At 37.9% G+C, this 16,801-nt stretch overlaps 1 protein-coding gene across 1 annotated transcript; it reads left to right on the top strand.

Annotated features, from left to right (window-relative positions):
- Positions 1–478: 478 nt before the first annotated feature.
- Positions 479–15,876, top strand: LOC148501496 (olfactory receptor 5AR1-like). Its single transcript, XM_088450432.1, has 6 exons — positions 479–661; positions 3,391–3,463; positions 8,214–9,118; positions 14,665–14,776; positions 15,092–15,205; positions 15,674–15,876. Exons 1-6 carry the CDS (start codon positions 479–481, stop codon positions 15,874–15,876), a joined length of 1,590 nt encoding a protein of 529 aa, XP_088306558.1.
- The last annotated feature ends 925 nt before the right edge of the window (positions 15,877–16,801 follow it).

Raw genomic sequence — 16,801 nt, 5'->3', positions numbered from 1 at the left:
TATATTCCACCCATTCCTCCAATTCCTCTAATGTCTTTAATATTTTAAAGTTGTTTTTGGTTTGTTTATGTTCTTATGGTGTTTTAATGTTAAGGTTAATGTTATTACAAATTGAATTTTTCAATAATTTTTTAGATTCATTCAATAATTTTATTACGTTCAAAATATGATTTAAATATATAATATATAGACACATTAAAAATAGGTGGTCAGTGGGTGGGTCATGCATTACACACAGTGGGTGGGTGATGCATTATACACAGAGGTGGTCAGTGGGTGGGTGATGCATTATACACATAGGTGGTCAGTGGGTGGGTCACATTGGTGGACAGTGGGTCAGGCATATTCATTGGTGGACAGTGTTTGCATATACTTTGTTGCTCAGCAGCACTAGCATCATAAATACTCAGCAAAAAACAGGTCAGGTCGTGCGATCAGGTGTGCTGAAGGAATCGCGTCCGTCTTCATCCAAGTCATGATGCTACACAAAATGGAGACTGGACGTGTACAGGGATATGTCAGTCAAGTGACGGAATGGACAATAGATCATGCGATAGATCGTGAGTGCAAACACATGTACAATCTGCACCACATCATGTCCGAGATTGACAAATCTTACCTGCAGCAGGCAAGATCTGAAGATACAATGTACATCCAGCAGGTATGCGCATCGTCATCGTGATCGTGAGTGGACACTCACAATTTGGACATGTTTTACACGATTTGTTGTTCTGATGCATTGAAATTGGGCGAATCGTGTAAAATATTACCTAGTGTGTAGGCACCTTTAGTCTCTCTGCACATTTTACATCTGCCTCCACCTGCAGTGCAGCATAGTTTTACCAAGATGCATAGTTACTTGCTCTTTCTTACTCTATTCCCAACTCTGAATCAGGCCCAGTCAGGGGCGCTGAGAGGGGGGGAGCAGGTACAAATTACCCAGTTCTGGCACCGCTCCCCCCCTCTTACATCACAGCAGCCCTGCACATGCTGCTGTGTGCTGGCCTAAACTTGGAGACTGCTCGCGGCTGCTAAGAAGCAGCCACAGCAGTCTCCTATGCCCATGGGGGGAGCAATCAAGCTGATTGCACCCCCCATTGGTTATGTGCTGGGCTGAGGGGGCTGACTGCGCCCCCCTCACCAGCGCCGCTTCGTGGTGCTGCAAAAACTGTTTGTTTTTTTAACCTAATGGGGCTTGGCCACGCCTCCCGCGATATGGCCACACCCCCTTTTTACCGGGGCCTGGCGCAGCTCTTGATGGGCCTGGGCCCAGTGTCTAAACAGTTGTATTTTTTTGTAAATTATACAAACTTCCACTTTATATATTTCACCTTTTATGTGGATCCCAGGCAAAATTAGCAATGCAGTTTGCAATCTGCTGGTTTGAAAAAAATTGATTCCATTTCCAAAATTATACACAATAATAAGTATTATTAATTGTAGTCTGGAAAAAATACACTTGGGTACAGACAACTACCCTGTAAGGCCACTCTCCAACCTGTTTTCACCCACCTAAAATGAGAGTGAATCTTGTAAAGTACCCACCCTCTCTTTTAAGGCTGCTTGCTTGTCTCAGCCATTAGGCAGTTTATTTCTTGCTGAGTGGCATTTTGCTTGCTGAAGACTAATATTAATAGGGTCATGTAAGGTTACTCGGTGCCTTAGGCATATTACATCTAGTATATCTGCTGCTTTTGATTTATTTCAGTTTGCTTGTAGAGCAAACAGGGCCACAGATGTTACTGCTCTCACTGGCTTCCATTAGGTAATGGGCAGGTTCGGATTAGTTTGAATTTTCCGGCCAAATTCGGATTTTTCCTGCCAAAAATCAGGTCTCAGAAAAAGGCAAAATGTCATCTTTGTTGGACAAACACCATCATTCCTGGACAAAAGTCCTGGAATGATGATGTTTGTCCATGAAAGATTACATTTTGCCTCTTTCTGAGACCTGATTTTTGGCGGGAAAAATCAGAATTTGGCAGGAAAATCTGAACTAATCTGAACCCACTCATCTCATTTGGAGACAAAATATTATGTTGTAAAGATTCTATTTGTCGACTACAGTTTAGCATTTAACACTGTTATCCCACTTATCTTAATGTCCAAGTTGTTAGATCTGGACATACTGTAAATAGTTTTACATGTACAGTAAATGGATTTTAGATTTTCTGACAAACAGGCCACAGTCTTTTAGAATGGGTAATTATTCATCAAGCAAGATTGTGATGTGCATAGGAGTTCAACAGGGGTGTGTGTTACGCCCCCTGCTGTACTATTTGTTCACTCAGGATTGTGCTCCATTTTCTAGTTTAGTTCAAACTAAGAAATGTGTTGTTGATAATGCAATGATAGACCTGATCAGAAATTAGGACGAGACAGAGTACATGAAAGAAGTCTCTAGGTTAGAGAAATGAAGCTGTAAAAACCATGTGAGGAAAACAAAACAGATTATAGTGGATTTTAAAAGAGTTAGGAGGCAGCCTCTCAAATGTGTAGTTTTAACCTGATTGTTGAGGTTGTGGAGTCTGTTAAACTGTTAGGATAAACATTTCAAATGATTTGTCATGGTCTCTTCACAGTCAGTCTTTGGTGAAAAAGGCCCATCAGTGGTTATTTTTTCTGAGAAAAATGCAGGCATTAGGCATGTGTAGGGAGACTGTTGTAAGTGTTTCTGGCTGTATTGTAGAGAGTGTCCTGATCTATGGCATTGCTGTGTGGTGTGGGAATTGCACAACTGCCGAGTGAAGATCCTTGGAGAGGTTGGTCAGTACTGTGGGAGTATGATTAGGCTAAAGTTGCCATGTGTTCAAAAAAATCTATGAGAATGGAATTTTAATGAAGGCTAAGGGAATACTTACTGATAAGTCCCCTCCAAATTATGGCATATACAATATGCTGCCATCAAATATACGATATAGGTCAATATTGTGTAAAATTACTAAAAAAAATATTGTTTTCCAACCATTATAAATCGATTGAGTAACAAGTAGTGCACTCAGTTGGAGGCTTTTAGGTTAAATGTTTTTGTTGTTTTTATGATTGGAGATGACTTTCATATGTGTTTCGATGGCAATTCATGTATTGTGAATTTGCTAATGACAATAAAGCTATTGTTTCATAATTTAAAACATATAATTCAGTAAAATGTTATGAAACTTTTTATAAGGCCGACCATAAAGCCACCAAATGTTTAGCAGTAATTATAGTATTCAATAAATTAGCATGAATATCCTTGTCTTTAGTATATGGTCACATCATGAGCAGTCTTATTCTATCCATAGGAGTCTATGAGATACCCACCAGTTTATAGTTAGTAAGGTTATATTTAGTGTAAAGTGTAATTTATATGAATGTAATATTGCAATATTGAATCCAGTTTTACTGTTTTAGATCGATCATGCAGGAACAAACTACTCATATACTGCATACTATGGTGTACTGAATATTGCACTGCAGATCTTAAGTACTGCTTCTATTTTAACTGAATTATAGTTTGATTCTAATGAAACTATTTTCAGTATCTCTGTAAGTAAAGTTACCCATACTAACATACCTCTAGGGCCATTACAAACAAAAATATTAAAATACATGCCTACATTTAATCTCTCTTTGTCTACATTTGGTTGTGGAACCCTTGCCTCTCTGCTAGAGCTTGGTCTGAGCTGAGTTGCAGCTGAAGGAAGAAGTGAGAAGATGACTTCACTCCAGAGGTAAATTACACCAGTATCCCACCATCTTTTTCATCACCCCTTCGGGGTAACACAGACTCATGACATAAAAATAGTGCTAGACACAACCCCTGACTTGTGCAAAAAATGCCACTGGCTGATGCTAAACAACCCACAAGCAATGCTTGTCATGTTCCTCTGATGGCATACCACAGAGCAGAATATCCCCCTCTAGATTTCCATGGGTAAACCCATTTAAACTGCAGTGCATATCCTATGAAACTGTATATATAAATACGAAGTTGAGTGAAATTTAATTAATCATTGAGAAATATTTTCAATATATTTTAATAGTTATGACCATTGTTACTGAGAATATTAGAGAGATGCAAATATAGATCAGTAATAGTTCAAAAGAGCTCATAGCCAAAGATATATTTTTAAATCCTAGTCTGAGAGATCCAAGTTTGCTAGCAGTAGTGTCAGTAGATAGATGTAATGCCTCTCAATAAATATTTTCCTGCAAATTGAAATTCATGTTTTGCCTTACAACTATACCCAGTGCTGTAACAGTGCCATATTCCACCCTGTTATGGCTTTGTCTCCAAACATGTGATGTCATGCTGTCGCAAAGAGAGGATGGAGCTGCTGAAACCAGGAAGGAGCTTAGCAATGCTCTGGTTGGCTCTTTGGCAGTGACTGAAGCATCTAAAGGAGCCACCAGGTGTCTCTCAAGGCTGCAGGGTGCCATTCCAACATACTGCAAGCCAAATGCTGGTGTCACATGGGCAGGGCTGGCAACAGAAATCTTGGGGCCCGTTACAGAGATATCTCTGGGGGCCCCGCTCGACCCCTCCTCCACACAACCCACACATCCCTCCTACAGCTCTATCTATCTATATATATACTATATATATATATATATATATATATATATTACATATAGGTCCAGTCTCCAGTTCAATATATGCATAAGTGGAAGGTTATAATAATATATATATATATATATATATATATATATATATATATATCAACTTATGCATATACATATATTGAACTGGAGGCTGGACCTAAATGTAATATATATATATATATATATATATATATATATATATATATGTACACAGATAGATAGTAGCTGGAGCTACAGTATTTGTCAAATTAGAAAAGGGGGCACTCACCATCTGTCAATATTGATTCTAAATAAAGATTAGACACCATGTAGTAGAAGTTACACTTACCCTCACAAACAGCCGCTAGGACAGTGGAGGAGAGGAGCTGCAGTTCATAACACAGCTTGAAGTAGTGTGATGTCTGTGTGCCCGGCAGTGGTCCTGTTTCTCCTCAATGGATGGATCTCACCGGCAGTACTCCAGGGACAAGAAGGGGTGGTGCAGCGTCATGAGCAGTGACGCCATTCCGCAATAAGTGACAGCTACGAACCAGGTGATGGAGCAGCCAGCTTTAATTTTGGGGGTGGGGCTTTCATTGAATACACGGGCTGGGCTGGCCAGGTGCGGCCACTAGTGGGGAGGATACGGGCGGTCAATTTATTGTTTCCTATTAGCCACGAACCACGGCAGATACTGTTTGTGCCACTGAGCCCTCTGAAACTTGGGGCCCCTTATGAGCTTGGGGCCTGGCATGGGTGTACCCCTTGTACCCCCCTGTCTCCGGGCCTGCACATGGAAGCAACAATGCCCCCCCTTGGCCCTGCTCAAAGGTGGTTGCACCACTCGCCCATCCCTATTTATGGTCTTGACCATACCCTTTCATGTGGTATTTAGTGTGACCCACAATATAAAATCTATAACACAGTATTTATTTTTTTCACTAAGAACAAAGTAAACAATTTATATGAGGAGACTTTTTTATTCTAATGTGGATAAAACTAATAATATGAATTTCTTTCATGAACAACCTAGTTGAGTATGAAAAGAATTTTGGGGAGTTAGTAAGTCATGAATTATGTATGGGGCTGGAGGGATCTGCCCACACAGGGTAGAAAGAAGACGTGTGAGTACACATCTTGTGTACAGAGCTCAGGTGAGGCTAAAGAGGCAGACCAGTCAGGCTGCATGTGGAATCAGTGTAAGGAGGACTGAGGCAGCTATAGAGTCCACTGTGCCTGGAGTCCAGTGGAGGCCAGGAGGCCAATGTCCAGACCTGCAAATGGCAGGGAAGACCACCAATCTCTGACTGTGTTTAAGTGATGTTGTGGCAGCCAAGCCAGGCCGGAAGCCAGTGCCCAGACCTGCAACCAGGCAGGGAAGACCACAAAAGAGACTTTGTATGAAGGCCAGGAAGCCGCTTTTATACCTGTGAGAGACAGGACTGGGACTTTTGAGAGACTGTGTTACATTTGCAGACTAGCTGCCCATAATAGTCAGGGTTCCAGAAGTGAGATAGTGCCCCGAATGGGGGCTAGGTGTTTGTTATTTTTGTTCCTGAATGCTGACAGTAAAGCTCCATTTATTTAATTTAAATCTGAAAAGCTGCATGTGGAGCCTTATATATATATTAACTAGGCACTGCACCACTGACCCGTCTACCGTGCTAAATTACGCAAGCTATCACACAACAAAATAAAATTTGAGGCTCCATACATATTGAAATCAGTGGTGATCATTTGCAAGAGTGCAGCTTTAATAAGGACACATTTTATTGTCCACCCATGTGTCTTTTTTAAATGACTGGAATTTTGCCATTTGTACTGAATTTGTGTTTATTTAATTATTGACAATTTCTTTAATTTAAAAGTTAAACTAGAAAACTTTACTAAGTTCTGAATAGTCCCTGTGGAGCATAACACCTCTCATATGATGGAGCAATAGTCAGTAACTTCTCATACACTTTATATAAGAAGACTATTCCTTTCCTACAAGTCAGAGTAACAACAGGTTAGATGATCTCATACATGGGTATGTACAATACATTCTGTTTCTCATCATAACTGGTGCCCTATGAAATATACAGGCATACATTTTAATTTCTGTCTGTGCATATTTACAGTAGTATTTTTCATGCATTAACAGATGTGTATATATTTTTTTATTTGGAATTAATTACAAGTTAATTTCAAATATTCAAAATCACATCATTGTCAAAAGTGTCTATAGAATTGTAAACAGAGCTTTAGAATGATATATAGGGTTTTGCTATCTTTTTAAAACACATATTTAATATTGTAGTGTGTAAAGTAAACTGTAATTATTTGCTATACATCTATTTATCCTAAACAACATTTTGTGTGATGCAACTGATTCATTCCTTGATAAATGGCTGAAATCAAATGACATACAATGGATTGTCCAGCAATTAAGTTGTTCATTTCGAAATAGAAAATAATAATGTTGCAACATTAGAGCCAAAATAAAAACAGCAACGTTTGAGTGAGTTCCACATTAGGCTGCCTACGCAGATTCTTCTTTTTGATGTAATTTATGTTAGCACCATCACTGACTTTTATAATGTATGGTAAATGCATCACAGCTTTATTTCAAACATTTCTAAACTATAATTAGCAATATTAATATTATAAGTGCAGCTGATGTAGAAAAAAAGACAAAAAATATACTGGAATGTAAATACATTTTTATAGGTTCAGATATGAAAAAGTAATAAAGGCCTATACCTTATTAACTCTGTCTTCAGTACTCACTTTTACAGTTTGCTGCCTTTTTAGCTGATTTCTTTCCAAATCAATATGATTATGCTCTATAGTTGGAAAGCAAATAAAGCTTACTTGAAACGTATACCTTATGGCCCTTTACTATATAATATGTGATACTAATAGAGAGAAAATCTAAGTTGCATGCTATAAAACATATTAAAGCTAATTTATTAAAAGCCAAAATGTGGGCCTACCTGGATAACTTTTTATCTCAGTTTATGTAAATCAACTAAGACCTGCATAAAAATCCACCAAAAATATGGTGCGGCTGCATCCATTAAAAATACAACACTAAAGCTGACCATACACTAGACCAACTTACATCCAACCATCCAACTAGTTGGTTGGTTGGATGAAAATCTGGTAACCTATGGAAGCCAATGACAATTAGCAATCTGCTCCCAAACCCTTGAAAACGGACAAAAACTGTTGTTTAAAAAACAAATTGTTTAAATGAAACACTGAACCAGCTTGTCTGAATGATCATTTTCATCTGTTTTCCGGTGTTTGGGAGCAGATTGCCGATTGTCATTTGCACCTCTACCTTACCAGATTTTCATTCCAACCAACCTACTAGTTGGATGGTTGGATATAAGTTGGTCTGGTGTATGGGGCAGCTTTAGGCTGTTCAGTGTACATTTTACTACATAATACTGTCTTTTTCATTCTGCTCAGTTCCTTTTTTGCAACTTTATTTGCAATGTTTTTTCATCTGGACCCTGTTTTAATACTCACTATTAACCACTTTAGAACTCAGTGTGATTACTGTATATTTTTATATGGTTTAATAATTTGTTTGGGAATGTTACTTCTATTAAGTAGCCCCCCAAAAATTAAAATATCCCATTATGCCATTTTTCCTTTCTATCTAGCCTCAAAATTAGAGAGCCATTTTAATGCATCAGGGTTTTTATTTGAAGGCTTGTCTGACGTTCCTGAGCTCCACTATCCACTTTTTGTAATATTCCTGCTGGCTTATCTCATCATTATTTGTGGTAACGTCACAATTTTTGCAGTTATTCTGTTTGATTCTAACTTGCACACTCCAATGTACATTTTCTTAATGAATCTTTCTTTCATTGACATTATTTCTACTTCAAATATTCTGCCTAAAATGTTATATGTGCTCTTCACCAAAGATAATACAATATCATTTTTGGAATGTTTGACTCAGATGTATATTTTTGCATCTCTGGTTTGCACTGAGGTGATCTTACTTGCAGCTATGGCATATGACCGGTACGTGGCCATCTGTCACCCCCTTCATCACATAATACTTATGAGTCTGAGACATTGTGCTGGGCTCACAATAACTGCTTGGGTTGTTGGGTTTTTGGATACTATTGGACATGTGATTATTGTTGCTAAAATGTCATTTTGTTCATCTCATTATATTGACCATTTCTTCTGTGATTTTTCACCATTGCTAAAGATTTCCTGTAGTGACACTTCCCAAGTGGAAATGTTAAGCTATGTTGAAGGAGCAATTCTTGGTTTTATGACATTTTTACTTATCGTAGTGTCATATGTTTATATAATTGGCACAATATGCGGCATAAAATCTGTAGAAGGACAACTTAAAACATTTTCTACCTGCTCTTCTCACCTGACCTGTGTTATTATTTTTTATGGGGCAATAATGTGTCTACACATGAAACCAGCATCAAGTTATTCTTCTCAATGGGACAAATTCTTTGCACTTGTGTACGTTGTTTGTGTACCAATTTTAAATCCTTTTATTTACAGCCTAAAAAATAAAGATGTGAAACAGGCTTTGGTGAGTCTTACAAAATTTTAAACTGCTTTCATTAAGAACATATATTAGATACATATGTATCAAATATAAATTGTTACAAAATATAGTTTAATAACTGTTAGTTTTCTGACCATCTTAAAAATTTTTTTGCACTGACATGTATTCACTCATCTGATACCCATTTTTCATTATGCCATAAAAATATATATATATTGCTATCGACTAATTTCTGGTAACTTGCTGTAAATTGTGTTATCTCTGTAGTGTATTTTAAGTTTATTGCGTAAATGTTATTAGATTAATTGAAGTGAGGGGCAAATGGATATGTTTAATTAGTTCCTTCTATATGATATTTAGTTGTACTAAAAATCAGTAATAACTGATTACTTCTGTTAACTTGCTATTTATTAAACAGCAGACAGCAATATTATAAAAGAGGAAAAGTGGTCATGTATGGTTCATTTCCAGAAACATTTGGTGAAAAACATCAGAGCAGTAGGCTAGTTTTGAGACTCAGTGATGTTACCACATACTTCCTGCTGAAGCTTTAATGTTTTAGTGAAAATATGCAAAAAAAGATACAGTTAGTCTCCTGTCTAGTGACATGATAGCCTAGACTCCTTAGTGCATTGTTGAAGTGAGACAGTGTAATAAAATGGTCCCCAGTAGTGAAGGTACTGTGAGTATGGAAAAAGCAATGGTCCACAGTCAGTTGGGCTTGAGCTAGAGTATTCTGTATGCCACTCAGTTTAAGGCTGTCCAACCTACCACCCTTTTTTGCTAGGTGAATGGTGGAACATACCACTAACTCCTGGTGTTGTGTTGAGAGTTTAATCTGCCCCATTGGAGCCTGGCAAAGGATTCTCCCAGTGCATCATGCCTTTGGGGAATGGATGGAATTAAGCCATCTCTTGATATCCATTTATTCAAGAACTTCAGTTAAAAACTCTTAAGCCATTAAATTTAAATAATTATATAAATCTAGTTGATGTGGTGAGATTTAATGAAAAACATTTTAACATGCGTCTTTTTAGTTTGTGTTTATTATTTTTTATCTTTCCTTTATTTTTTTTTTAATTCTCTTTAGTTTTATTTCAATTATTATTTATTTTTAACTTTTTATTTATAGTTGTATTTATTTTAGTTGTCTATTTTTCATGTTTCAACATTTTTCTGTTTACATTTTCATACTTTTTTATATATACTTCTTATATATATCTTATATACAGTATATTAAAAAAATTTAATTTTTAAACTGCTTAACACATTTTTTATATATTTTCGTCTTTTTTATCAATACAGCTTTCTCAAGTGTTCATGTTCCTAAAAATAAAATATAAATTCTTGTTTGAATCACTTTGCCTTTTCATGTGTATTTTTGTTTTTCATATGTCACTAGTTCTTTTCAGTCTAAACCAGTTTGCTAATTAATATGCCATAAATATATATATATATATATATTGCTATCCACTAATTTCTGGTAACTTGCTGTAAATTGTGTTATCTCTGTAGTGTATTTTAAGTTTATTGTGTAAATGTTATTAGATTAATTGAATAGTACATATGCTGTAATCCTATTTGTTTCTATTGACTTTTATTATATTTATTTTTCCTGTTTGTGGTGCTAATGAAGTACAATCAAAGTAGATCTTACCCTCTATATAATTTCTATAATATAAGCTTGTCACTTACTGATTGCTTGAAGTAGCAAGTAGAAGTCTTGGAAAAGAAGCATACACTAGAGATTTTTCCAATGTGAGAGTGTACTCAAAAAAAGTCTACTTTACCGGAGCACAGAGGCCTTGTAACAGCAGTCTGTCACCAGCAGAACAGAAGTGCTTATTGAGTTATATTATCACAGCATTGTACAAATAAAAGTGGATTTTCACAATATATTGTTATTATTATTAATAATAATAATACTACTACTACTACTACTACTACTACTACTAATAATGATAATAATAATAATAAAGTAACACTTCTAATTTGTGTGCATTGAGCTCTTTATTTCACAGTTACACACTTTAAAATGCTTATTTTGTATTTTATCTCAATATGCATCATAAAAATTAATCAACTCTAAACAAAAATCTAAAAGAAGTTAATAAATACAGATTTTTTTTCACATTTATTAGCCCCCAACATATTACATAAATAGTGTATACATGGTACATAGCTCTGTTAAGCAGATTATGATAGAAATAAAACAGAAGTGCTTATTGAGTTATATTGAGTTGTATAATTATATTGAGTTGTATAATAAGCATTGTGGCATTGCCAAAATAACTATAATCTAAGAGGTGTCACCAATTACATAAAAAATTTTCTACAGTGTATTGAGTACAAGGTTATTAAAATATAACCATGTTTATTATCACACAGCAAATGGAGAAGAACAGGTATCAGAGAGATCATAATTGCAAATGGCTACAAAGGTATGCAGATAAGCCAGAGAACTGCAGGAACTTTGGTTAAAAATGTACAGATAAATAGTACAAACACATAGGAATCTCCAACAAAGTGCAGTGTTCAAAAATACACGTTATAGCACGTATTTTACCCACTATTGGGCACTGGGGACTCACTTATTTAAAGAAGCCGGGGACCCGGAGACGCGATGTGCTGTGGCAAATCCCTGACAACTGGCTGCAGCACAGCGCGTCCCCCTGATAAAGACACAGCGCTGTCTGTTAGAGCAGCCAATGAGAGTCAGATAGACTCTCATTGGCTGCTGCTGTGGAAAGCCGTGCTGGGATCAAGTGTGATCTCAGCATCGGCACAGCATCCGTGCCCGGCGCTGGGACAGTGTGTTTGTTCCCAGTGCCAGGTAAGCCACCACAGCGGGTACCTGGTGAAGAGGACTGCGGAGGAGGAAAGTAAAAGAGCTATTGAAGTTCCCCCTGCAGCCTCTTCCACCATACGGGTAGGCGGCCTTGGGCCACCGTTATTTAACCCCTCCCTAGACCACCAGGGTTGTTGGGCACTAGACCCTTGGGATAAATTCAGGCAGGCTTGTGGGTATATAGGTGGGCACAAGGCCTGGGCTACATAGGTAGCATTAGGCCCAATTGAAGGTGTAAGTGACCTGGGGATTAGGCCCAGGTCACTAAAGAGCAAATAGGTGGGCCAATACTGGTGGCAATGCAAAGTGGATAAACTACTGGGGGCAATGCATAGAGGGTAAACTACTGCTGGGGGCACTGCATAGGGGGGGGATTACTACTGGGGACACTGCATAGGGGAGGTTTACTACTGGGGCAAATGCATAGGGGGATTACTACTAGGGAAATGCATAGGGGGACTAATGGGGGCAATGCATAGGGGGTTAACTACTGGGGGCAATGCATATGGGAGGACTACTACAGGGGGCAATGCAGAGGGGGGGACTACTACTGGGGGCAATGCATAGGTGGACTACTACTGGGGGCAATGCATAGGGGGACTACTGCTGGGGGCAATGCATAGGGGGACTACTGCTTGGGGCAATGCATAAAGGGACTAAAGGGCATTAATGTGCAGCATAATGTGTAAAGGGCATTAATGTGCGGCATAACGTGTAAAGGCTGGGCATGACTGTGTGACATCATTTGTAAGGGCTATTACTGCATGGCATAATGTGTAAAGACCGAGCACTAATGTGCGGCATAATGTTTAAAAACCAGGCATGGCTGTGTGGCAAAATGTGTTAAGACCGGGCACTGCTGTGTGGCATAATGTGTAAAGGGCATTAATGTGCGGCATAATTTGTAAAGGCCGGGCATGGCTGTGTGGCATAATTTGTAAGGGGTTAGGGGAGGTCTGAGAGAAATATGGGGAGCTCGAAAGCATAAATTATGATGGGACCCATAAATGGTCAGGTAAGACCCCATTTTTTTAAAGTGGAGGGTCCCTGGGACCCACATATTTTGTATCTCACCGCAATCACTGAAAGTGTTTGCAGGCATATGATACACAAGCATCTCTGCAAATGGATATGCATTGAAGCACTGGAAAATCTTCTATAAAGTTGTGTATGGTTTAATACACATTTGGGGAAGATGTATTAGTCTTTTTAAAGAGGGCAAGTAGAGAAGTTGCCTATAGAAGATGATTAGTTGCTATGGGCAACTTCTCCATCTGTCCTCTTAGAAGGTTTGATACATCTCCCCATTAGACTAAGAAGCTGATGATGTACCTTTACTCATATCTGTCACACATAAAGATGGCCCCAGACAAAGTTCCTGCTGCAGAATGCTTGGCATGATGCAACTTCCATCAACAAGATAGTGCACACATCAACATCTACCAAGGTATGCTGAAATAAACATGGAAGAGCAAGAGTCTAGGACAAGGTATACATTAATATACCTCAGCACAGAAGCTAGTTACCAGTTAGGCTGAACACCCAATGGGAATTCCAAGAGTCTCCACTAATAGATCAAGATAGCAGGATACAGTAAAGGTACTACAAGTACAAGTTATTGTAGACTCATTGCCAGTTTTTTACATTGCATAGTTTTCTTGACTTACTGGCCACCAACTTAGACTGTAAAACTTGCAATGCAATGAGGTATTTTCATATATTACCTAAAATATGAGGTCCTCTATTTTAAAAAAAATAATTATGTAGTTGTCCTTCCCTAGCCATGAATGTATTATTTATATATTAGCACAGTACTTGGAATATTTAGTAATTTACATCCATAGAGTTAAAAAGTCTTGTATAGAAGGGACGGGGTTTGTTCAGACAATCCGCACAGGAGACAGGCTCATTACAATGCCTACGAATCAGAAAATATATATGCTAACTGTATAATTGAATTATAATAATATTGAACCAAGTATATCACCTTATATATGAATCATAAGTGTGCTAATTTGGCCCCTTAGTGGTACTCCCCGAGTCCATACAACTGATGTATATATATTTTTCAAAAGAGAAGAAAAAGAAAGACTCTTTTTGGGGGCACACTTTAATCTAGAGACTACCTTCACTGTGTTGTTTTTTTAATACATGTGCATATGAAATATTTAAAACTTAACTTTTATGTTATGTAGTAAAAACTATGAGCAGTCACTCAATTATTAGTTATGCAGTGGCTCAATAATATGAGCCAATTTGTGTGAGAGAATTTCTTGCTCAAGACATATCATAATTTCTTATGAATAAAAAAGGTGAAATAGAAATAAAATTTACTAATGACTAATTCTATTAATTTTAGTCATAAACCTGTTGAAAATATGCTACTACAGTATTACTATAAACAAAATATATCCACCTATGGTAGTGATAGGACTGAAATAGCCATGCACTAGACAAAATTATAGTATAGTATGAACTAATAAATGGAAAAGATAAAAAATCAAACATTAATAATCTATAGTAAATGTAATAAGTATGTATACAGAGTACATATATCCCTTGGAATAAATTGATGTAGTAGCATATGTATAAATTGCATCAACTAGATGGGTCAGTAATAAATTCAGGTATATTAATATTGTAGAATAACAAGAGGGCGGATGAAACCGCCAGAATGGCAGCTGTCGTGAATCACACCACTGTAAAAATTTATATTTTTCAGACTATAGATCAGCAAAAGCTAATAGAAGCGCAGAAGGTATGCACTGCACAGGAACTTGCCACGTGGAGGATGAAGGGATGTGTGCAAGAGGGTGATGGTCTGTGGAGGGATGGTAAGGGTAGACCGGTGGCTCCTAGGTCCCTCCTTCCAGCGCTGGCGAAAGCTGCCCATGGGATGGCCCGATGAGAGGGAATGTGTAAAATTATTGGGAGCTACTGGTGTGCACCTGGATTTTCATCTTACGCAGAGGGTAAGGCTCGCTCATGTCTCATCTGCAAAAGGATGATTCCTGGAAAATCGATTCCCACAGAACCATCACACATTCCTCCCTCCACTTCTCCATTTCAAAGATTACAGATTGATTTTATTCAAATGCCTAAAGTAAGAAATTTTCAGTATGTCTTAACAATAACCGATATGTTTTCAGGTTGGGTAGAAGCATTTCCCGCTGTTTCATGTACTGCGTCATTCACAGCAAAGAAATTGGTACAGGAATTTGTGTCTAGATATGGTATACCATTTGTTATTGAAAGTGACAGAGGTACACATTTTACAGGGAAGGTATTTCAAGCAATGTGTCAATATATGGGTATAAAAAGTAGCTTGCATACGCCGTATCGACCTCAGGCGTCAGGATGAATTGACCGAGTTAACATGACTATTAAAAATAAATTAGCTAAGATGGGTGTGGAGACTGCCATGAATTGGGTGGAGGCTTTATCTCTGGTTTTGTATAGCATCTGCACCACTCCAAAACGGCCACTTAACTTGTCACCTTATGAGATACTTTTTGGAAAACTGCCTAACATGATTGTAAGTCCAGCAGTAGACTTTTCATTGTCACATGATTTAACTACGGACTATGTTATACAATTCTCACAGCATCTGAAGATGTTGCAAGAAAAGCAAGGAAAGCTTATGAAAGGACTCCCAGAGGGACCTTGTCATGATGTCCAGCCTGGAGACTATGTAATGGTGAGAAATTTCTTGCGTTCTGGTTGTCTCGTAGATCGGTGGCAAGGCCTGTTCCAGGTTCTGCTAACAAACTCGACGTCGCTAAGAGTGACTGAAAAGGATAATTGGATTCATGCGGCACACTGCAAGAAGGTTTCCGACCCAGCGGTGAGGCCAGTTACAGCAAAAGGGGATGCAGATAAAGACATTGACTGTGGTTTGAATTTAATAAAGTTATTTTGTGATGGGCCTGAATAAAGTCATAGTTCAAACCAAGATAAGGTTCACGGAATCGGCAAATATCCTTCGTGTTGCTTGTGCGGGTTGTGGACAAAGAAAAAGAAAGATGGCTATCGGTGATCAAGTCTCTGTGTATTCATTGATTGGGACAATTATTTTTGTTGCATTTTTACATTTTTTATTTTTGCATAGGGGCTGTCAAGCATTGGTGACCGACGAGGACGGTGTGGAGAGTTATCCTAGGGGTACTGCTGGGGTCATGATGGTAGACTCCACTCCTGTTTTAAAATCCATGATTATAGGGGACGGGGTAGGAACCATCATAAAAGACACACACTTCTTTTAATACTGATTCTCCCAGGTATAGGTATGGATCAGAGGATGGTCCAAAGACAGAGTTAAAAATTCTTAAAATGGTTGAAAAGAAAATACAGGTAATTAAAAATTTAAATGCTGCAACCTGGTATCTGGCAAAATATCGGAGAAGAAGAGCCATAATGGAAGGAAAAAAGTGTGGGTTGTCCCCAATTCCAAGGTGTATATGTGAATATTGTGGTCTAAATCCAGAAACAAAGTGTGTACAATGGTGTAAAGACAGTACATCTATACAAACTGACACTTCTTTACTGGACACCTATCATGAGTTGATAGGGAAAACAATAAGGTTAACTGATTGTTGGGTATGCAGTCATCTACCATACCATTCAGGGAATGTTGGGTTAATGGCTATCCCATTACACTCAAATCAAACAACATTTCACTCATTATGTGGAACTCACACACTTGAACCTTATAATGTGAATGGCTCCATGGGTTTAAAATTAACAAAGTATCAGAGGTATAACCAAGGTAATATTACATGCATTAACAAAACGGTATGGGAAGAGGGAGCCAAAGGGACCTATTTGGGAACCAGCATGTTTAACACAGTCTTGCAGGAAGG

This window comes from Taudactylus pleione, unplaced genomic scaffold (genome assembly GCF_031769625.1).
Source record: "Taudactylus pleione unplaced genomic scaffold, aTauple2 ptg000518l, whole genome shotgun sequence".
NCBI classification, from domain to species: Eukaryota; Metazoa; Chordata; class Amphibia; order Anura; family Myobatrachidae; genus Taudactylus; species Taudactylus pleione.
This window is presented reverse-complemented; position numbering and strand designations above follow the sequence as displayed.